Source organism: Gekko japonicus, unplaced genomic scaffold (genome assembly GCF_001447785.1).
Source record: "Gekko japonicus isolate JY-2015 unplaced genomic scaffold, Gekko_japonicus_V1.1 scaffold181, whole genome shotgun sequence".
In the NCBI taxonomy this organism is placed as follows: domain Eukaryota; kingdom Metazoa; phylum Chordata; class Lepidosauria; order Squamata; family Gekkonidae; genus Gekko; species Gekko japonicus.
This window is the reverse complement of record NW_015171507.1, coordinates 1,094,763-1,117,488: the sequence shown is the minus strand read 5'-3', so window position 1 is coordinate 1,117,488 and position 22,726 is coordinate 1,094,763. Positions and strand designations below refer to the sequence as shown.

Genomic DNA, 22,726 nt, shown 5'->3' with positions numbered 1-22,726 from the left:
TGGGGGGGGGGGGTCAACAGGGGGGGGGCTTCTAATGTCCTGGCCCCACTGGGGGACCTCCTGATGGCACTGGTATTTCTGGCCACTGTGTGACACAGAGTGTTGGACTGGATGGGCCTTTGGCCTGATCCAACATTGGAGTCTCTTATGTTCTTAAGAGTGGTTGCAGGTGGGTAGAGGGAGCACGCCACATTCCCCCCACCCACCCCGACCCAGCCATTTTCCTTCCTCTCCTGCCGTGTATCTTGATTTATGGTTTTTTTTGTTGCTGGTCTCTGGTAAGCTATGCTTGAGTTAAACGGTCTTCCTTCGAAGATGCATTTAGGTAAACATGGGCGTGGTTTAAAAGGAGAGGGGGCAGAGCTAGAAGTGTGGGCAAGAGGGGTTTTTGTTTGTTTGTTTGTTTTTGCATCCCGTGTATTGTGTGCCCTGTCCTGGATAGTCCAGGCTAGGCTAAACTTGTCAGATCTCGGAAGATAAGCAGGGTCGGCCCTGGTTAGTATTTGGATGGGAGACCACCAAGGAGGTCCGTGGGTTCTGTGGAGGCAGGCAACGGCAAACCACCCCTGAGCGTCTCCTACCTTGATAACCCTTATGGGGGTCGCCAGAAGTCAGCTGTGAATTGATGGCAAAAAAAGGGCATCCATATGTACTCACATGTCTGTGAACAAAAATATCCAGGGGGAAGTGTTCGGACCGACCCATTATTGGAAATCCTTAGAGGTTGCTTTTTACCGTCTGCCCACCCAAGTGGGCTTTGGTGTAGTGGTTGTGCGCAGACTCCAATCTGGGAGAACCGGGTTTGATTCCCCACTCCTCTACATGCAGCTGCTGGATGACCTTGGGCAAGCCATAGTTCTGTCAGAGCTGTCCTTGAAAGAGCAATTCTCAAAAGAGCTCTCTCTGCCCCACCTACCTCACAGGGAGTCTGTTGTGGGGAGGGGAAGGGGAAGGAGTTTGTAAGCCGCGCTGAGACTCCGAGTGAAGGGCGGGGTATAAGTCCAGTCTCTTCTACCTGGGATGGTGTTCTTAAGCCTCAGGACTTTCTTCAGGCATGGAAGGGCACACAGCATTGGCCTCTCCGATTGGCAGGCAGTGTGCAGTTTCTGGATTGGCCACCGGATTTCCAGGCTTGTGATTTCCAGGATTCTGAAAGTTTCCAGCCCCCCCCCCCCCTTTTTTTAGCTTCAGTGTCTCTAGGCCTGACTTTGGGTATGGTGTGGCCCGAGGTCACCCTGCCCATTCTCTCGCTCTGCTTAATGGCACGCACAGAATTGTGCTGGTGCGTTGCGTTCTTTGGCGAAAGGCCTATTTGGCTATTGTTCCCCCTCCGGTCCTTCTAGAGCTCACGGCAAGTGATTTGGAAACAATTCCATCGAAGGGATAAAGTTCAGGGCTTAGCTAATTAACGGAGCAGAAGAGATGCCAGTCGGCTGGAGCCTTCCCGTGCCAGATGGATGCTCAGCGTTCCGAGGTGCTGAGCAAACAGAAGCGAAAAGCGCCGAATCCTCTGCTGGATCAATTAGGCATTCAACTCCAGTCTCTCTCTCCCCCCCCCCCCCGCGCTTCTTCCTTGGCGGAGAATCAGACACATCTGGGGCCAAGTGGCGTTTTGTTCTTGGCTGCAGACGGATCTAGTACACTTAAAACCCCTGTACTTCCTCCAGAGAGCTCAGAGTGGCCTCAGTGCTACTCTGGCCCTTATTTGAGCCTGAGAACAACAGTCCTGCGAGGTAGCTTAGACTCTGTGAGATTGTCCGGACCAGGGGTGGCCAAACCGCGGCTCAGGAGCCCCATGTGGCTCTTTCACACATATTGTGTGGCTCCCGGCAGGGTGGCTGGGGAAGCGAAGGGGAGGCATGCTTCCCTGATCGGTTTTCCCTCCCCCAGCCAGTGTTCCCCCTCCCTGGGTAGGCTTGAGGTGGGGGGGGGAGCAGAGAAAGAAAGCAACTTCAAATGTGTTCTTAAAGGCCCCCCCCCGCCTACAATCAGTGTTCCCTCTAAGCTGAGTTCATGTGAGCTAGCTTAGTTTTTTAGCCTCCGGCTCAAATATTTTTGTCTTAGCTCAGGAAGGATGGGGCTCCAGAGCAAACTAATTTATGCAGCAGCCAAATCGCTCGCTCACAACTTTAATGCCAGTAGCTCACAAAGTAGAATTTTTGCTCACAGGACTCCACAGCTTAGAGCAGTGGTGGCGAACCTCTGGCACGGGTGCCAGAGGTGGCAGTCAGAGCCCTCTCTGTGGGCACGCGTGCCATCGCCCCAGCCGGGCCCAGACCATCATTAAAGTGTGGAATTCTCTGCCAAATAATTTTAAGTCAATGAAAGCATTTGGGATCGCTTTCCTTACTTTGTTTGGATCATCTTAAGTTAACGTATGAGTTGTTTTTTCTGAAGTAAAACCTCAGTATTCAGGTTAAATTGCCGTGTTGGCACTTTGTGATAAATAAGTGGGTTTTGGGTCGCAGTTTGGGCACTCTGTCTCTAAAAGGTTTGCCATCACTGGCTTAGAGGGAGCACTGCCTACAAGTATCATTGGATAAATAAATATCGTTATCAATACCTGTTTTTACCCCTTTTGCTTTTATTTTTGGCTGTCTCATTTAATGTTAATAAAAAACAAATCTGCATCTTTTTCTGTAAAAACGTGTGTAATATTCGTTCATGTCCTGTGGCTTGCAAACATCTGACGTTTAGTCTGTGTGGCTCTTTAAGTTAAGCAAGTTTGGCCACCCTTGGCCTGGCCCAAAGTCACCCCAGCAGGCTTCTGTGTGGCAGAGTGGGAATCTGAACCCGGGTCTCCCAGACCCTAGTCCAGCACTTTAACCACTACACAATACTTACCATGTGGATCTTGGAGCATGTAGAAGACATCAAAGCATTGTTCTGCTCTGGTGACATTGTGAGGCCGTGGCTTTGGGTAAGGGGGGCTGAGACCCCCACCACTGTAGGGAAGTCGCCCAGCCCACAGTTGCTCTTCGCTCCAACAGAGAGAAGAGACAGGAGCCATTATTGTTCATGTACTCTCCCCCCTTCACTGTCAATGCTAATAATTTATGTTGTTGCGTATTAATGATTTTATGGTATTGTTTCTGCTTGCAAGCCAACTTGAGCATGTCTCTGGAGAGGCTGCACAGAAGTTCTCTTAAGTAAAGTTAGCTTGTAAACAGTCTTCAAGGGCAGGCCCATGTAGCAGACTCTGCGGTAGTCAGGTGTTGATGTCACATGACAGTGGTTTCCAGGCTTGAAAGAAAAGGGCCCCTAAAGAGTTCTCTGTGCAGTTCTGTAGCGTTTGAGGTTGGCTGCTCTTGCAGTACATGGTGGACCAGAGCAATTCCGGAGAAAAATTGCTACAGTGACTGTGTTCTCCGTTTCGCCATTTCCTCAGGGCATGGAAACCAGCCAGTGCATCATGCCAACATTTTCAATGTATGCTTTTCCTCTTGAGCACAGGACAATCAGCTCAGCCCCCCCCAGGAACACTTCTTTGGGGCTGCGTCATAACTTTTTTTGGCGTGTGTGTACGTGAAAATTCCCCGCTTCCCTCCTTTTTTCTGGCTGAGGAACTTTATTGTGCATTGTTTCTGAAGGCATTATCCTGAAAAGATGAGGGTTTGTGTGCACTTTGTTGCTGCTGACACAGCCGGTTCCTTTCTTCCACCCACTCGCCCCCACATGCCTGCCTTCCCTCCCTCCCACCTGTATGCCTCCTATTTGCCCGCAAGTACCGTACTTCCCCTATCCACTAGAGAGCTTTCCCATTGCCTGTGCTCACTGCGCCGGGCAGTTCATGTAGCTGGGAAGACGGCTGAGTGCTAGGAAATAAGTGAGTGGGGGAGTTGAGAGAATTAATTAAGTAATTCACGTATAGCAGAGTGTGTAGTGTAGCCAGGAGATCCTAATATTGTCTGGCAGCCAGAAGTTCTAGCTCTTTTTGTGTTATGTACCACTAGGTGGCGACCTATAATTGTTTTTTGAAGGCAAGAGATGTTTCAGAGGTGGCTTGCCATCGCCTGCCTCTGCGTCATGCCCCTGGTATTCCTTGGAAGTTGCCCTTCCAAATATAGCCAGGGCTGACCCTGCTTAGCTTCCAAGATCAGATGGGATCGGGCTAGCCTGGGCTATCTAGGGCAGGGCAGAGTTGACAGGTCAGAACCCCCAGGCCCTGGTTGCTGCCCCATCCCTAGGACGGGTATGTCGATGCCGGCCCTGGCTGTTGATATTTGTTGGGCATGGGGTTTTTTTAAGTGCCGGTTTTTTGGGGTGTTTAGGTTCAGGGAACTTTCCCCACATTGTCTGTAAATAAACTCCTATTTGTTCTAGAGGATTCTGGGAACTTTTCCTGGAATTCCCACTCTAGGTGCAAGCAAAGCCCCGTTGGGCCTCATCCATGACCTAAGTAAACTGCCAAGACCCCGCTCAGCATGCCCTGTGGCTACAGAGGACAGTGTAACAGTGGACTGATATGTTGTCGAAGGCTTTCATGGCCAGAGTTCATTAGCTGTGGTAGATTTTGCGGGTTGTGTGGCCGTGGTCTTGGCATTGTAGCACCTGACGTTTCGCCAGCAGCTGTGACTGGCATCCTCAGTGGTATAACACTGAAAGATGGAGTACTCTCTGTGCCAGTGTGGACTGTTGGAAACGCCACCACCTCTCTTGAGTCTCAGGCAGGGAATGGTCTTTCTCAACAGAAGCTGCCTGAGGGCCAAAGTAGACAACACTGTGTCCGCGAGTCCACCACGGGAATACGACACCATTTCAGAGCCTAGATTTTTACTTTTCGAAATGCTGTTCTGGATCTTGAAAATAGCGTGGGGAGGGGAGGGGAGGGGAACCACGCATATCCCCGCAGTATGGTCTCCAGCAGGATCTGGCCTCCACGGTTGTTTGAAAAGTAAAAATCCAGTTTCTGAAGTGGTGGACTCAGGAATCCGGTATCATCTAGTTTGGCCCCGAGAGTCTCTCACTGGAGGCCCCAGGGATTGAGAGAGCCGGTGTGGTGTACTGGTTAGAGTGTTGGGCTACTCAGGTTCGAATCGCCACTCATGCCACAGAAGACCGCTGGGTGTCCTTGGGCCAGTCACATGCTCTCAGCCTAACCTACCTCGCAGGGTTGTTGTGAGGATAAGATGGAGGAGAGAAGAACGATGTAAGCTGTTTTGGGCTTCCATTGGGGAGAAAGGCAGGGTAGAAACCAAACAGGATTTTAAAAAATTGACTGTGGGATCTTCTGCGGGCAAAGTAGGTGCTCACCCTGTGCTGGCATTCTCACCGAAGAACCCCGTTAATCTTTTGAACGGCTGTGTTCGTGTTTCGTATCTCCTTCCTTATCTCTGCAAAAGCCAGGAAGACTCCTTTCACCCACATTCCGCTCTCTCTTTCTCCTCCTCCCCTTGACCAAAAGACAGGATTGGGGTTTCCACATTCAGCTTGCAGAACATGCACGGGGGATCCTCCCTTTGAGGCAATGGCCATTCACTCTCCTCCACCCCACCCCCAATAGACCATTCCTCAACTTCTAGCTGTCCACTGCGCTGAGAACCAGGGTGGTTAAGAGCATTAGAATCACAGAATGACAGAGTAGAAAGGGGCCAGGCAAGGCCATCTCCTGCTCAGTGCAGGATCCGCCTCGAGCATCCCTGACAAGGGTTTGTCCAGCTGCTGCTTAAAGACCGCCGTTGAGGGGGGGAGCACACCATCTCCCCCCAGGCAGGCCATTCCACTGTTCAGCTACTTTCCCCCTAAGATCCAGCCGGTACCTTTCCACCCATAATTTAAACCCATGATTGCGAGTCCTGCCCTCTGCTGCTCCCCGCCCTCCTCTAAGTGGCACCCTTCCAAATACTTACAGAGAACCATCAGGTCCCCCCTCAACCTCCCCTTCTCCAGACTCAACATTCCCAAGTCCGTTTCCTCATAGGGCCTGGTCTCCAGGACTAGTATCTGGAAGGCCCAGGTCTGAATCTCTGTTTGTGCTTTCGGCGCTTGCTGGGTGACCTTGGGCCAGTCACACTCTCTCAGCCTAACCTACCTCACAGGGCTGTTGCGAGGATAAAATGAAGGAGAGGAGACAGATGTGAGCCACTTTGGGTCCGCACCAGTGTTCCCTCTAAGCTGAGTTGGTGTGAGCTAGCTCACAGTTTTTTAGCCTCCGGCTAGCTCAAGAGCAGATTAATTTAGGCAGTAGTCAAATCGCTCGCCCACAACTTTAAGGCCAGCTGCTCACAGAGTAGAATTTTTGCTCACAAGACTCCACCGCTTAGAGGGAGCATTAGTCCCCACTGGGGAGAAAGGCAGGGTGCAAACTGAGAGCCAGTTTGGTGTAGTGGTTAAGTGTGTGGACTCTAATCTGGGAGAACCGGGTTTGATTCCCCACTCCTCCACTTGCACCTGCTGGATGACCTTGGGCGAGCCATAGTTCTGTCAGAGGTGTTCCTGAAAAAGAGCAGTTTCTGTCAGAGCTCTCTCAGCCCCACCCGTCTCACAGGGCGTCTGTTGTGGGGAAGGGAAGAAAAAGGAGTTTGTAAGCCACTCTGAGACTCCTTTTGGGTAGTGAAGGGCGGGGTATGAACCCAATCTCTTCTTCTTCTTCTAACATGAAAATGAAATACTATTCAAGAAATGTGTCATGTGCCCCTATGCTAAACTAGAGATTGTTTTGCAGGCTCTGTGTGTGTAGGGATTGATTGAGCACCAGCTCGCCCACAGCTCCTCTCGGCCACATTGTCTTCCTGGCTAGTTGGGGTTGTGTTGGCTTGCTGTGGCTGAAGAGCCTCGTCTCTCCGACTCTTGTCCACTCTTTGGTCTGTCGAGCGACTGTCCCTTTGTTTCCCTCGCTCTTCTTCCCCTCTCCAGGAGCAGAAATTTTGCCAGCGCTATGACCAGCTGATGGAAGCCTGGGAGAAGAAAGTGGAGCGTATCGAGAACAACCCGCGACGCCGAGCCAAGGAGAGCAAAGTGCGCGAATACTATGAGAAGCAGTTCCCGGAGATCCGGAAGCAGCGGGAACTGCAGGAGCGCATGCAGAGGTTAGTGGAGGCATGTTTGGGGGGGGGAGGCTGGAGAACAGCACTGAAGATAGCTGGTTTGGTGTCGTGGTTAAGAGCGGCAGACTCTAATCTGGGAGAACTGAGTTTGATTCCCCACTCCTCCACTTGTAGCTGCTGGTGTGACCTTGGGTCAGTCAGAAGTTATTTCAGAGCTGTTCTCTCAAGGACAGTTCTGGAAAGAGCTCTCTCAGCCCCACCTACCTCACAGGGCGTCTGTTGTGGGGAGGGGCAGGGAAAGGAGTTTGTAAGCCGCTCTGAGACTCCGAGTGAAGGTCAGGGTATAAATCCAATCTCTTCCTCCTCCTTCTGTTGCAGCGGAGGGAGGGGGTGCAGGAAGGGAAGGGGGGCTCGTACTGCGTTCAAGGACCCTCTTGTTTTGCCAATTCCTTCTGGAAGAAAGTCGGGGCTCCGAATAGGTCTCACTGTCTGGCTCATGTCACACCAGTGAAACTGCCTCCTACTGAATCTGACCCTTGGTCCACCAAAAGTAAGAATTGTCTACTCAAGACTGTCAGCAGCAGTTCTCCAGGGTCTTAGGCGGAGGTCCCATCCCCTATTGCCTGGTCCTTCTATCTGGAGGAGCCAGGGATTGAACCTGGGACCTTCTGCATGCCGAGCTGGCACCCTGCCACGGAGCTTTGGCCCCTCCCCATCGTCTCCCTGGCTGCTGCAGGGAAAGGCAGTTTTGGTGGATATATTCAAGCAGGGGTGGGCAGCTTTTTTTGTTCCAAGTGCTTAAACCCCTTGTTAGTGTCTCACTCTCACTGTGAAGACGTTGCTGTGCTGCTGAACAAAAGGAGGCAGAGAGAACCAGGGTCAGATTGGGCAGGTGACACTGGGGATGAGGAAGTGTCATTGCCAGCGCTGCAAGGGCTCCTCTCAGTCCCACGTGGGGCAAACGGGCCTGGCGTGCCAGGCAAAACAGACTGGCATGTCAGTGTTTAGGACTGCACCAGCGCCTGAAAAGGCTCAGCCTATCTGGAGTAGAAAGTCCTCTTCCCAGCCTTTTATACACACATGAAACTGCCTTATGCTGAATCAGACCATTAATCCGTCAAGGCCAGTACTATCTACTCAGACTGTTAGCAGCTCTCCAGAGTCTCACGCGGAGGTCTGTCAGCCTCACCGACTGCTGGATCCTTTACCTGGAGATGCCGGGGATTGAACCTGGGACCTTCTGCATGCAGAGCAGGGGCTCTTCCACTGAGCCCGAGCCCCTTGCCAAACAATAGCAGCCCCTGTTCCTGCCTGTCCGTAGATCCGTAGTGCCAGGAAAAACCAAAAGGCTGTCTCGACCAGGAGTGGCCAACAGGCAATCTGCAGAAACCTTCCGACCCGGACTCTGCTTTCTCTGCCTCCTTACTGTTCTGTTCATTCAAGGGGTCCTGATGGGTTTTGGGAGGGGGAGGCTGAGGACAGGGATATCTCAGTCACTGCTTCCGGTTACGCCGATCACACGAAAGCACTGCCGCCACTTCCTTTCCTTCCTGCGGCATCGGTTCGTCTGAGCACATGCAGAGGCTTGCCAGGGTAGGAGGAGGAATGACAAGGAGGCACATGTCTTGCCCTCGCTGCATCTTGTGGGGGAGGAGAAGTGGGTAGAGGGGATATTTCTTCCCTCCCTCCCTCCCTCCCTTGTCCACTGAGCCTGGCTTCATTCCCCTGAAAGCACCTTGCTTTGGAGGGTTCTAGTCGGACCGTTCTTGGTGTGGAACATCTGTACGAAAGACCTGGTCAGTTACAGCCTTGCAGATTTAACACACCCGCCTCATCACCCGCTGGCATGAGTCCCAAAAGCTGGAACCTGACACACCGTTAACACCCGGGATCACACAACAAACTTCTCATCCCATCTAGGAGGATCATGGCATCACATCCAGGGTTCCTTCTAAGCTGAGTTAGTGTGAGCTGGCTCACAGATTTTAGCCTCCGGCTCGCACCTTTTTGTCTCAGCTCAGGAAGGAGGGCTCCAGAGCAAAGTGATTTATGCAGTAGCCGAATTGCTCGCTCACAACTTTAATGCCAGGAGCTCACAAAGTAGAATGTTTGCTCACAAGACTCCCCAGCTTAGAGGGAGCATTGGTCACATCTATGTCCGTGGTCTCTAGGGATAGCTTGATATCATAGCCAGTTTGGTGTCGTGGTTAAGAGCGTGGACTCTAAACTGGGAGAAAGAAGTTCGATCCCCCCACTCCTACACATGCAGCCAGCTGGGTGACCTTGGATCAGTCACAGTTCTCAGAGCTGTTCTCAGAAGAGCTCTCTCAGCCCCACCTACTTCACAGGGTGTCTGTTGTGGGGAGGGGAAGGGAGTTTGTAAGCCGCTCTGAGACTCCGAGTGAAGAGCGAGGTGTAAATCCAATTCTTTTTCTTCTTCCTCTTTTTCCTCCTCTTCTTCCTCTCCTCCTCCTCCTCCTCCTCCTCTGGCATCCATGTGAAGGGCAGAGTATAAATCCAACTCCTCCTCTTCCTGTGGCATCCATGTGGGTTTTGGCCACTTCTGGAAGTCCGCTGCTCTCCTTGCCACCATCCGTGACAACATCCGTCCCCAAAGTCGCTCCCTGGTGGTCTAAACTCTCTCCCTTTCTGTGTGACACTCGCTCCCCGTTGCATCCACTGAGCCTGGCTTCATTCCCCTGAAAGCACCTTGCTTTGGAGGGTTCTAGTCGGACCGTTCTTGGTGTGGAACATCTGTACGAAAGACCTGGTCAGTTACAGCCTTGCAGATTTAACACACCCGCCTCATCACCCGCTGGCATGAGTCCCAAAAGCTGGAACCTGACACACCGTTAACACCCGGGATCACACAACAAACTTCTCATCCCATCTAGGAGGATCATGGCATCACCATCCAGGGTTCCTTCTAAGCTGAGTTAGTGTGAGCTGGCTCACAGTTTTTTAGCCTCCGGCTCGCACATTTTTGTCTCAGCTCAGGAAGGAGGGCTCCAGAGCAAAGTAATTTATGCAGTAGCCGAATAGCTCGCTCACAACTTTAATGCCAGTAGCTCACAAAGTAGAATGTTTGCTCACAAGACTCCACAGCTTAGACGGAGCATTGATCACATCTATGTCCAAGTGGTCTCTAGGGATAGCTTGATATCATAGCCAGTTTGGTGTCGTGGTTAAGAGCGTGGACTCTAAACTGGGAGAAAGAAGTTCGATCCCCCCACTCCTACACATGCAGCCAGCTGGGTGACCTTGGATCAGTCACAGTTCTCAGAGCTGTTCTCAGAAGAGCTCTCTCAGCCTCACCTACTTCACAGGGTGTCTGTTGTGGGGAGGGGAAGGGAGTTTGTAAGCCGCTCTGAGACTCCGAGTGAAGAGCGAGGTGTAAATCCAATTCTTTTTCTTCTTCCTCTTTTTCCTCCTCTTCTTCCTCTCCTCCTCCTCCTCCTCCTCCTCTGGCATCCATGTGAAGGGCAGAGTATAAATCCAACTCCTCCTCTTCCTGTGGCATCCATGTGGGTTTTGGCCACTTCTGGAAGTCCGCTGCTCTCCTTGCCACCATCCGTGACAACATCCGTCCCCAAAGTCGCTCCCTGGTGGTCTAAACTCTCTCCCTTTCTGTGTGACACTCGCTCCCCGTTGCACGCAAGTGGTGGCGGTCATCATTGGCCATTGGGTTGCCAAGTGCAAAATGGAGCATATTTTTTAAATTAAAAATCCCCCCCCATTTTTTAAAAAAAAATGGAAACAACAAAAATACAAAATGATCACTTTATACAACCCAGCACACATTTCTCTACATTAAGACCACTGTATAAACCGACAAAATGAGGATCATAAAGAACGCGGAACCATGGAAGGGCTAATTCCAGCTTCGAAACAACTAAACCCCAACATGAACCAATCAGATTCCATGTTCAGCCCAAGCTGTCCGGCAGTGCTCTTCCGACAAAGGATGCAGCCACAGAGTGGGGCCTCTAGGCACTGCTCACGCTCCTCCAATGGGCTGAATATACAGGCCTTGGCTTTTTTGCTGCCCATATAAAATTAACTATGTCTTTACATTTTGTCATAAGTAACACATTAGAACCTTAATATCCGATTACAGGCTGTTAAATCTAAAAAAGGAAACCCATATAACTTTTCAGCCTGAAAATGGCTAGCAATAGTCATCAAATCAAATTCACTCTCTGGCAACTATTCTGGGTTGCTAATGCGCAACAACAGCAGACCTTAACGACTAATCTTAGAGGATGTTATCATCAAAACTGCATAGATGAATTTCAGCAGGCAGAAGGAAGCAATTATGTTAGCTTCAAAATATAAACCGAAATAGAAGAGGCCAAAATGAGATTGAGAGATGAGAGGAAAGGAAAAATAAAATTTTAAAAAGGAGCATCCTCTCCCACACATTCTTAAAACAACTTTCAATATCCTAATTATTTAAAAATACATTTAGAGAATTTTAAATTACTCTTTTTTTGTTTTGAGAGTTAGGTCAATCAAATGCTAGGCAACCTCTCATCCCAACCAGTAGAGGTAAAGGGTAAAGGTTTCCCTTGCTCGAAAGCCAGTCGCATCCAACACTGGGGATTTGATGCTCATCTCTGTTTCCAAGCTGAAGAGCCAGCGCTGTCCAAAGACGTTACCGTGGTCATGTGGCCGGCATGACTAGACGCCAAGGCACACGGAACGCTGTTACCTTCCCACTGAAACGGTACCTGTTTATCTAGATGGACCATTGGCCTGATCCAGTATTGGCTTCTCTTATGTTATGTATTTGCAATGTCTTGCTTTCGAACTGCTAGGTTGGCAGGAGTTGGGGCCAGAGACGGGAGCTCACTCTGTCATGTGGCACTTGGGTCTTGAACTGCTGATTTACCGACCTTCTGGTCTGCAGTTCAGCGTCTTAACCACTTGAGCCACCGCAAACCGAAGTGCTACTTATTCATCTACATCTGTTCCCAGGGCCCTTTCTACTTTCATTGAGTCCTTAGTGAGTTGAAATCAGCCCTCATCAAGTTCCGATTCCTGTGACATTTCCTCCGATGGGCTATTCCAATGGATCTGGCCTTTTCTCTTCATAATATGGAAGGCCTCCGTAAGGGTCTCCTTCAGGGCTTGTGCCATCTTCTGGGCCTCTGGGTTGCTTTCATGCTCTATTGTGACAGGGCTTTCAGCAAGTGCAAAACGGAGCATAAATTTTTCAGCGCTTTCTCTGCCGTTTCCCAGCAGGGTAGGACAGAGGGGCAGCAGCCTCTCCATGTCTGCAGCGCGCAGCGAACACGAAGTCTCGGAGATTATCGATGGGCTCTCGGAACAAGAGGTGAGGCTGGGTCGCCGCTTTCCCTTCCTCTCGTGCATTCTCGCCTTCTCTGTTCCTTTCTCCTCTCTGGGGGAAACTGGGGCAGCCACAACAGACCCTGGCGCTGGGACTTGCTGTCGACGCCGCTGCCAAACTCCATTAGCTTCAGACCGAGCGGCGTTTAGCCAACGCGCCGCCGTCTTGTGCCGTGGAAGGCGATGCTTTGACGGGGCTCGATGGGACCCTGAGCGGGGGCGTGGGGAGGCGTTTCTCTATCTCTCACCTCGTTTGCCCTTCTGGGTCCTGTTTGCAAACATCACTTGGTTGGCTGCTCTGGGGGATGAGCATTGCCAGTGTCATGTGGACATGGGAGTCTCTGGAATCCTGGGTGAGTCACATCCCCCTTCTTCAGACCGTCAGGCATAGCCGTGAAGCCCGACTTGGTTTTATCAGAACACAAAAAAGTGACGGAGCCACAGTGTCGTGAGCTTGTGCCTTCCCCCGTCTGGACTGGACCCAAAGCCCGTGTTGTTCAGCATCCTGTTTCCTCCAGCAGCCAGCTTTGATGAAACGGAGACCCTCACCAGCAGGGCCCAGTGGCAACAATATGCCCCTGGTTTTGGGCCCCAGTTCACGACATTCAAAAGTATACTGCCTTTGAACATGAAGGTTCCATCTATCCATCGTGGCTTACAGTCACTGGCAGTCCTGCCTTCTGGGAATTTGTCAGATCTCGTAACAAATGCTATATAGTGGTTGTTGTGATTAGAATGTCTGACTAGGATCTGGGAAACCCAGGTTCGAATCCCCGCTCTGCCACGAAAGCTTGCTGGGTGACCTTGGGCCAGTCACGCACTCTCTGCCTTACAGGGTGGTTTTTGAGGATAAGAGGGAGGAGAGAAGAGTGTTGTAAGCCACTTTGGGTCCCCGTTGGGGAGAAAGGTGCAGGGTACAGATTAATTAGATAAATAAAGTGCTTATGAATCCTTTGGTTATGAACTGAGGCTCTGGAGACGGGATAGGCAGCTACCATCTCTGTCTGACCTGGTTGTCCCCTCATAACAGTCTCTGGATCCCTTTTCCTTAATACGCCTTTGCCCCTTTCTCTCCTGCAGGATAAAGAAAGGCAAAGGGCACGTCTCTGCACTCCCCTGCAACAGAGGCTCTGGCCGTGCCCTTTTGTCACCCCGCTCCTCAGGTGTTTTCTCCTGGGCCAGAAGCTGAGACTCGGTCAGACAGGAGAGATCAGCTGAGATGTAGAAGAGGGAGATCCTGCCAAGGCCTCTGTTGCTGTTCGTGTCGCAGAGGAGATGCTTAAGCAGGCCTCCGCCAGGGTCACGGCTCACGTTGTGGGCAAACCAGCAGGCAGAGCCAGCACTGTAGCTTCTTCCTTGTTCTCACTCAGTTCAAAATATGTTACAAAATTAGGAGTCAGCCAAGACCCTAGAGTGGAAATCCTGACAGTACATTTCAGTTAATGTCGAAACCTTTGCGTTTCAAACGGGGAGACAAATTGGAGCTTCCCTGCCGCCGCCGGCGGCTTCTTCCGGCATTTAATTTAGTGCATCAATTTAAGTTTCTCAGCAAGCCTGGCTGGGTCCTCCCCGGCCCTGCAGCCGCTCCTTCCCGCTGCGACGTCTGCAGCCTCCGATCTCTGCAGCGGCGTCCCTCAGGCGCTCTCGCGCAACCTCTTAACTTTTGCTTTCTCCTCAAGAATCTGGAGAAGCAGATGCGCCAGCTCGCCGTCATCCCGCCCATGCTGTACGACGCTGACCAGCAGCGCATCAAGTTCATCAACATGAACGGCCTCATGGACGACCCCATGAAGGTCTACAAGGACCGGCAAGTTATGAACATGTGGAGCGAGCAGGAGAAGGAGACCTTCCGGGAAAAGTGAGTCTGGCTCAGGGGTAGAGGGTTGCCATCCTCCAGGTGGGGGCCTGGGAATCTCCCGGAATTACAGCTGATTTCCATACGAGACAGATCTCTTCCCCTGGAGAAAATGGCTCCTCTGGAAGGGTGGGGGGCTCTATGGCATACCTCACTGAGCCAGTTTGGTGTAGAGGTTAAGTGCGCGAACTCTAATCCGGGAGAACTGGGTTTGATTCCCCACTCCTCCACTTGCACCTGGCTGGATGACCTTGGGCATGCCTTAGTTCTGAGAAGAGCTGTCCTTGAAAAAGAGCAGTTTCTGTCAGAGCTCTCTCAGCCCCACCCGTTTCAGAGGGTGTTATGTTGTGTGGAGGGGAAGGGAAGGGAAAGGAGTTCGTAAGTCACTCTGAGACATCTTTGGGTAGTGAAGGGCGGGGTATAAATCCAATCACCTCCTCCTCCTCCTCCTCCTTCTTCTCCGTCTTCTTCTGAGACCCATGCTCCCCCTACACTCCACCCCCAGATCTCCAGGAACTTCCCAATCTGGAGTTGAGAGCTCTGGTCAGTGGCCACACCAGGCCCGTTGTCAAATCATTTATTATCGTCGAGGCTGCATAAATCCTCAGACACTGACAAGGGATAGTCCATTTATAAAGCCAGTCTTAAATATAACAGTGCAATGACCGTATCCGTTTTCTGCCATAAACTCCCAACAGTTTTGCACAGTTTTAGTTACTCTGGGTTGTGGATGTCATGTGTGTCCCGTTTCAGTGCCGCGTGTCTTTCTCATTTTTGTCCCACTGATTGTGCCCCAAGCTCAGAGCCGGGGCATGTGGTACTCCCTTTCTCTGTTTTAATGCTTGGGGCTGCTCTCAGACGAGGTAGTTTTGGTGGTGATCGGTAGGGCAGGGAAGCTGCTAGATGTTCCAGTCCCCTTCTCCCTCTTTTCAGTGGGGAAAAATAAAGGAGCTTCCGAATTAGCAAATATCTGATCTGCCCTGGATGCTTCCTAGGTGGAGCACATACTGAGCAAATACTGCCGCATTCAAATGCAAGGCTAGGTGGTTTTCCAGGTACGCCATCAAAAAAAGGGGGTTGTCTTACGATGGCGTTCAAGTTAAGAGTTATTTCCAGTAATTTTGAGCGTGTGTGTTTGTGTGTGTGTGTGTGTGTGTGTAGCATTTTGGGGGAGGGGAGGGTGTCTTACATTCAGGGTCATCTGCCTTTTGAGTAAATACGGTGGCACGTCAGAGATGCTGCATTGCTGCGTATTTTTGCTCTTGCTTTGCTTTGCCAAGGCCCACTCCTCCGAACATGACCAGCACCAGGAATGGCCAATGCCCTCGCAAGCTTGTTCCTGAGTCTCTCCTGGTTCTCTCTTCTAGGTTTATGCAGCATCCAAAGAACTTTGGTGTCATCGCCTCCTTCCTAGACAGGAAAGTAAGTCACCCCCTCCTTTCTTTCTTTCTGTTGATGCGTTTGTCATATAGTGAAGAATACCTTGAACGCAAGACCCGTCCAGTGAGTCTCAGTGACTTCTCCCGCCTGACAAGGCCTAAGCTGACAAGGCCAGTCTAGCTTACTGTGGCAAAATATGTACATCTTTGTCGCTGTTAGAGGGCAAACAAGGGAAAGGTGTACCCTGGCGCCAGGGAAAGGGTGGCGCAAAAAGCAGAGAGCCGGTACAAGTGCCTGGGAAGCTTTGTGGTTTTGAGGAACAAGGCGATAGCTCGGGGAACCGAGGGTGCAGCTAACCACTGCCTGGAAATCCCTTTGCTCAAGGTCTGTCATGGCTGGTAGTCAAGAAAATCTCTAAAAGGGCTAATGTATGTGCAGGGGTGAGCCGGAGGCCAAGACCACAGTTAGTTGAGCCAGGGTTTTGTCGTATGCAGACTAGTTCCGGTGCGGTGCTGGAACAGCATTCCTCTTCTGGCTTTTCCCAAAGAAAGCTTGTTCCATTAAAACGGAGGGCAGCTCTTGCCACATTTCAATGAGTTTTCCTTCTCCTTGAGGCATTTCCTAAAAAGAAATCTCTGATGTTGTTGATTCTGAATTAGTCGATTGCCTGGGGAAACATATATAGTGGGAAGGGGGCTTGTGCAGTGTTGGGGGGGGGGAGATCATCTAACAACTGGTTAGGTCGGGGTCCTTTCACAGCCATCTGAAGGGAAGTCTTCCCTCCTTAAAGGTGGCGATTACAACGTTCCCTCTAAGCCGAGTTAGTGTGAGCTAGCTCACAGCTTTTTAGCCTCCGGCTCACAGATTTTTGTCTTAGCTCAGGAAGGAGGGCTCCAGAGCAAACTGATTTATGCAGGAGCCAAATCGCTCACTCACAACTCTAATGCCAGTCGCTCACAAAGTAGGATTTTTGCTCACAAGACTCCACAGCTTAGAGGGAGCGTTGGTGGCAAACTCAAATTCTTAATGGATGTAAGAGTTTTGCTTTTTCCCCCTCCCCCTTTTCCCCCCGGGGGGGGGGGGGGACCAAAAGCAGCGTGCATCACTCTCCTCTCTTCCTTTTTATCCTCACAACAATCCTGAGAGGTAGGTTAGGCTGAGTGTGTGTGACTGCCCCGAGGTTACCCGGCAAACTGCCATGGCAGCTTGGGCATTTGAACCTGGGTCTCGCAGATACTAGTCCGACACTTTAACCTCTATACCACACTGAGTTGTGCTGGATCAGGCCAAAGCTTTGTTGTTGCCCTGTGGTCAGGGTGTGGATAGCTCCTGCCGCCGTTATGTCTACCTAGTTTCAAGCTGCGTGGCCCCTCCCCAGCTGCCTTTAGTGAGTTAGCTCTTCAATGATTTTGTCCTCCCGCCTTTCCCTTGAATGGCCCAGGGTGGCTTGCAGAACGTGCGTAAGGCCTTTTAATACAATCAGAACACTTGAAAGGTATCGGTTAAAAAGTCAGCTTACCTTGTAAATCTTTGCTGTTTATGAAAAAAGAATAAAAATTATCTGTTAAAAAAAAGCTTGCATAAAACCTTCATCTATTTTTTTTAATCCTCAAGAGCAGCCAAAAGAATAAATTACCTCCCCCTCCCAAAAGCTTCCCACCTGAATGTTCTCAGGCAGGCCATTCCACTAAATCGATGCTCTGTCGAGAAGAGATTGTATTCTGAATGACGAGGGACATACAGTCCTCGGGGCAGGAGAGCAAGAAGCGGTTGACGAGAGGCATGTGATGGGTTCCCAGATTCAGAGAGAGAGAAAGATGGTCCTCCTTGTTAAATCCCAGCCTGTCTGACTGGGGAACAAGACTGCTCCGAGCCTTAAAAAGGTAAAGGTCTCCCTTGCTCGAAAGCCAGTCGAGTCCGACTCTAGGGTTGCGGTGCTCATCTCTGTTTCAAAGCCGAAGAGCCAGCGCTGTCCGAAGACGTTTCCGTGGTCATGTGGCCAGCATGACTAAACACCAAGGCGCACGGAACGCTGTTCCCTTCCCACCGAAGTGGTACCTATTTATCTACTTGCAATTTCTTGCTTTCGAACAGCTAGGTTGGCAGGAGCTAGAACTAGAGATGGGAGCTCATTCCATCATGCGGCACACTCGGGTCTCAAACTGCTGAACTACCAACCTTCCATAGCCTGCAGTTCAGCGTCTTAACCACTTGAGCCACCGCAGCTCCTTGCTCCGAGCCTTGCTTATTTCTAATTTTGGGGACCTGAGGGTGAAAGAAGAGACAGACTAGCCATCCCCCCCCGGTCTTCCTCCCTAACCCCCAAATATTTTTGCACCACTGGCCAGGCATGATCACTTTCCTGGTCACTGACATCATTCCCACATGTCTCCATTGTGGCACAGGGGTCTACTTGCCGGCTGCTAGAGCCTTTTCCAAAATACGTTCGCCTTTGGTGGAAAGTGCATCACATCGCAGCCGACTTAACGGCAACGCCGTAGGGTTTTCAAGGCAAGCGGCGTTCAGAGGTGGTTTGCCATCGCCTGTCTCTGCGTAGCAACCCTGGGCTTCCCTGGTGGTCTCCAGTGTTCTCTCTCAGCTGAATTAGTGTGAGCTAGCTCACAGTTCTTTAGAACCCTGCTTAGCCTCTAAGATCTGACGAGACCGGGCTAGGCTGGGTCATCCAGGTCAAGGCACGTGTGCCTCTGACCTCTTCCCAAAAACTGGGTCAACCCCTGCTTCTGTATCACCGTGTTCTCAGACTGAGGCTGCCTTTCCAGTCTGGCTTCCTGTTGTTGTCCCGTACCCTGTGGCAGAGGAGGTAACTGCCAGCTCACACCTACAGAAAGAAGTTCTCCGTGTTGCGCATGTGCACGCAGGGTGTACTCACTTCAGGCAGGAGATGCCCCGAGGGTGTACTCCGCCAACTAAGATCTGACGAGACTGGGCTAGGCTGGGTCATCCAGGTCAAGGCACGTGTGCCTCTGACCTCTTCCCAAAAACTGGGTCAACCCCTGCTTCTGTATCACCGTGTTCTCAGACTGAGGCTGCCTTTCCAGTCTGGCTTCCTGTTGTTGTCCCGTACCCTGTGGCAGAGGAGGTAACTGCCAGCTCACACCTACAGAAAGAAGTTCTCCGTGTTGCGCAGGTGCACGCGGGGTGTACTCACTCCGTCCAGGCGGGAGATGCCCCAAGGGTGTACTCCGCTAACCACACTGAGGCAGTCGAGGGGTGGGATTGGCCTGGCTCGGCTAGACCAAGAGAGGCTTCTCCTGCTACTTGGGTGGTAGTCGGGAGTGAGGAAACGAGGCTTGTTTTTAACCCCCCGCGGGCTTTCTAAAAATTACAGTTCACGCAGCAGGGTGAATATACTGTGATAAAAGCTGGAGCCGCTGAAGTTGAGCTGTGAATATCTTGCAGAGCAGGCATTATCAGCCCTGGGGCTCATCCTTCCCGGTGGTCTTGACAACCACGGTGCACGGCAAGCAGGGAGCAAAAAACAGGACGCAACGGGAGAGTTCTGTCCTCCCTTCCCAGTGAAACCTCCCCATCTCCTTGCCAGTCCCCGGTAGCTTCCTTTGGCTGCACTTGACGACAACCTGCTCCTGGAAAGTTCAGTGTGCCGAACCGCTTAGCCTCCCTGCTCCCCGTGCGTTGCTTCTTCTCCCCTGAAGTGTAACTTGTCAGGTCTCAAAAACGCCACCGAAGGAGGTGATTTCCTGCCCTCTTCTCAGCACGACTGGAATGCGGCTGACAGGCCCCGAAAGCGGGGAGCTCGCCACATCAGCCTGAAAGTGTTCCACCTAGCAGACTTAATGGGCGGAAATAATGACTCCTGACAGTTGTATGGCAGGTTATATGTAGCATCGCGTTGCAGCTTAAAGGATGATAGACTTCTCCTCCCCCCTCCCCTTTTTCTTTGCCTTTAAGTTGCTTCAGTCATCTGGGGTCATTCTTTCTGCCTGCCTCGCACAGTCCGCCACGATGCTGGAGATTGAACTTCAGCTTGTTTAAGGGCTTATCTGCATTCCTGAGCGCTTTAAACAGTCTTCCCTGGTGCAAAGTTGCTTCCTTGCCTTTGGGTCCCCCAAGAGGCCCCCAGCTGAGGACGTGGAAAGTGGTGGTGGGTGGTGATGGGGATTCAAGCAACCCAGGATAACCAAGATGACTTTTGGTTCTGCATACTCGTCTGCGGGAGAGAGAGAGACCGGAAGCAACAGAAGGGGAGGGGGGGTGGTCTGTCTCTAATTCTGTTCTGGTCCGGGCCAGCAGGTGGGTTCCCTGCAATGCTCCCTCTAAGCTGTGGAGTCTTGTGAGCTAAAATTCTGCTTTGTGAGCTATTGGCATCAAGGTTGTGAGCGAGGGACTTGGCTACTGCATCAATTAGTTTGCTCTGGAGCCCTCCTTCCTGAGCTAAGGCAAAACTGTGTGAGCCGGAGGCTAAAAAGCTGTGAGCTAGCTCACGCTAACTCATCTTAGAGGGAACACTGGTTCCCTGATGTCATCCAGCCCCTGGGGTAGGATCCTTGGGAGTTCCGTATCAGTCGGCTGCCTTCTGGATGGTGAAGGGCAAACTTGTAGCAACGGGAAGGAGCATTGTAATTGTTCCAGGCTTGTTAAATTCACACTAGCTCAACACCAGGAAATTAAAAAACATTGACTTCATGTAGTGGATGATCAGAAAAGCTTTGGGGAGATGGGGAAATAATTATTTATAACTGACTCGAGGAATTCAGAGGGCGGAGGCTGCTTGCGGCTGGTTGCATGTTTTGGAACAATAATGCTGTAACACCAGAAAAGTCCTGGGACTGACTGTTTTCCACAACCACATCTTATATCTGTGCTTCATGGGCATGTCATTTGGGGGGGGGGGATCCTGCCGTCCTCGTGCCTGCAAATCACAGCATCCAGCTCGTAACGAAAAAGGTTGGCCAGAAGTCCCCAGTTCGGCTCTCACCTGTGTTGTGAACTCCCATCGGTGGCCTTCAGCAAGGCTGCTGATCTCTCTGCCTCATCTTTCCGTTTGTGGGATGGGGTTAGCGATATTGGACCAACCTTACAGACTTGTTGTAGCAGTTGAGTGCAATAATATGCACGGCATGCATTGAACAGTTGAAGTGCGAAGTTATTTGCTGCTACTGCTGCTCTTGTGAATCGGGACATAAGAAGGGCTCTGCAGGATCAGTCTAGCAGTGGTCCATCAGACACCCCCCAGAAAGCCCACAGGCCGTGCCCAAAGCCTCCTCATGCTGCTGTCTTCCACCTAGCAATTGGTATTAGAACATAAGAGGAGCCAATGTTGGATCAGGCCAATGGCCCATCTAGTCCAACACTCTGTCACACCGTGGCCAAACATACCAGCTGCCATCAGGAGGTCCATGAGTGAGGCCAGGACACTAGGAGCCCCCACACACATTGTTGCCCCCGCCCAGCACCAAGAATACAGAGCATCACTTGCCCCAGATTGAGAGTTAAGAACATAAGAGAAGCCAATGTTGGATCAGGCCAATGGCCCATCTAGTCCAACACTCTGTCACACAGTGGCCAAAATACCAGGTGCCATCAGGAGGTCCAGCAGTGGGGCCAGGACATGAGAAGCCCTCCCACTGTCCCCCCCCCAAGCACCAAGAATGCAGAGCATCACTTGCCCCAGACAAGAGATCCTATCTATTTCTTGTGGCTAATAGCCCCCGATGGACCTCTACGCCATATGGTTACCCGATTCCCTCTTGAAGCTGTCCATGCTTGTAGCCGCCACCACCTCCTGTGGCAGTGAATTCCATGTGTTAATCACTCTTTGGGTGAAGAAGGACTTCCTCTTATCTGTTCTAACCCGACCGCTCAGCAATTTCATGGGTCTCCTGTTCCCAAGCATGGAGGTTCTATTTAACCACTCTCACTGTTACCTGCTGGGTTACTCAATGTCCTGAGTTTGTTCGCCGGTTGCCTGTCGTAACTCCTCTATGCCATGTCATTTTAGACGGTGGCGGATTGCGTCCTCTACTACTACCTGACCAAAAAGAACGAGAACTACAAGAACCTGGTGAGGAGGAATTACCGGCGACGTGGGAAGAACCAGGTAAGAAAAACTGAGCCCCTCTGGCACTGGAAAATCATCCTGAAGCTGAGTTGCTTGCTCTTGTTCTACCCGAGAAGTCGAATAAGCCAGCAGCTGCAGGGCACAAAGGTAACCCGGTCGTTCCGGCCTCCGATGCCCTCGCACCCTGCATTTTTGTGAATGCGTCATGCAAGAGCAGGGATCGGCATCAGGTGCCTTTCTTTTCTGCTTTTCTTCCGTTCTTTAAAGTGTGGTTCTCACCCACACGCCATAAGCTGCGATGGGCATGCTCGGGTGATACCCCAAGAGCTAGAGAGTAAGCTGAATAGGTTTTCTGGTTGGAGGCAGAGGGAGAAGAGGCACCAAAGGAAGCCTCACCTAAAGGCCAGGTGAGCCGGTTGTCTCAGGCAGCCAAGATTGAGCTCCTTGAAGCGTGAGAGCGCAAGAGGCAGGGATCCCTATCGGTGGGAACGTCTGCTGCCGCTTTAGACTGCATCACAGGATAGTCTAATCCAGAGGACGATTGTCTACTTCGGTTCATCTGCACTGGACTGTTGCAAAGCACTTTGCTTGGGGCTAGCCTTGAAGGGGGTTTGGAGGCTGCAACTAGTGCAGAACGCTGCAACTGGACTGCTGTTTTTTTGGGGGGCAGCTATTAGGAGCACGTGGACCTGATATTACAGCAGTCACACCGACTACCAGTTTGCTCCGGAGCCCAATTCAAGGTGTTGTTTTTGAGCTTTGAAGCCCTACGGGGCTTGGGACCAGGATAGCTGAAGGATGTCTTGCCCCCTATGTCCCTGTCCAGGAATTAAGGTCGTGGGGAGAGGCCCTCCTGACGGCCCCATCCATCAAAGAAGCTCGTCTGGTGGATATACAAGACTGGGCCTTTTCAGTGGCAGCCCCACCATCATGGGACAGTCTCTCCCTCTGTAGGTGTGCCACTTCCGATCCTTAGGGAGCAGTTGGTATTATTTGGGACTGCTTTTGGTTATGTTTGTCAGCAATCCCGAGTCGTGATTTTAAATTTTGGCATTTATGCTTTGTGTATGCTTTTTATCTATGTTGTAATCGGCCTTGAACTCCATAAGGAAGAGA

At 51.3% G+C, this 22,726-nt stretch overlaps 1 protein-coding gene across 1 annotated transcript in view; it reads left to right on the top strand.

The window, feature by feature from the left end:
- NCOR2 (nuclear receptor corepressor 2) overlaps positions 1-22,726 on the top strand; it is a 332,048-nt gene that overhangs the window by 121,033 nt on the left and 188,289 nt on the right. The window contains exons 9-13 of the mRNA XM_015419296.1: positions 6,856-7,028; positions 12,231-12,321; positions 14,015-14,193; positions 15,558-15,612; positions 21,551-21,649. Of these exons, the coding sequence (XP_015274782.1) occupies positions 6,856-7,028; positions 12,231-12,321; positions 14,015-14,193; positions 15,558-15,612; positions 21,551-21,649 (597 nt within the window). The remainder of the gene's footprint in view (positions 1-6,855; positions 7,029-12,230; positions 12,322-14,014; positions 14,194-15,557; positions 15,613-21,550; positions 21,650-22,726) is intronic.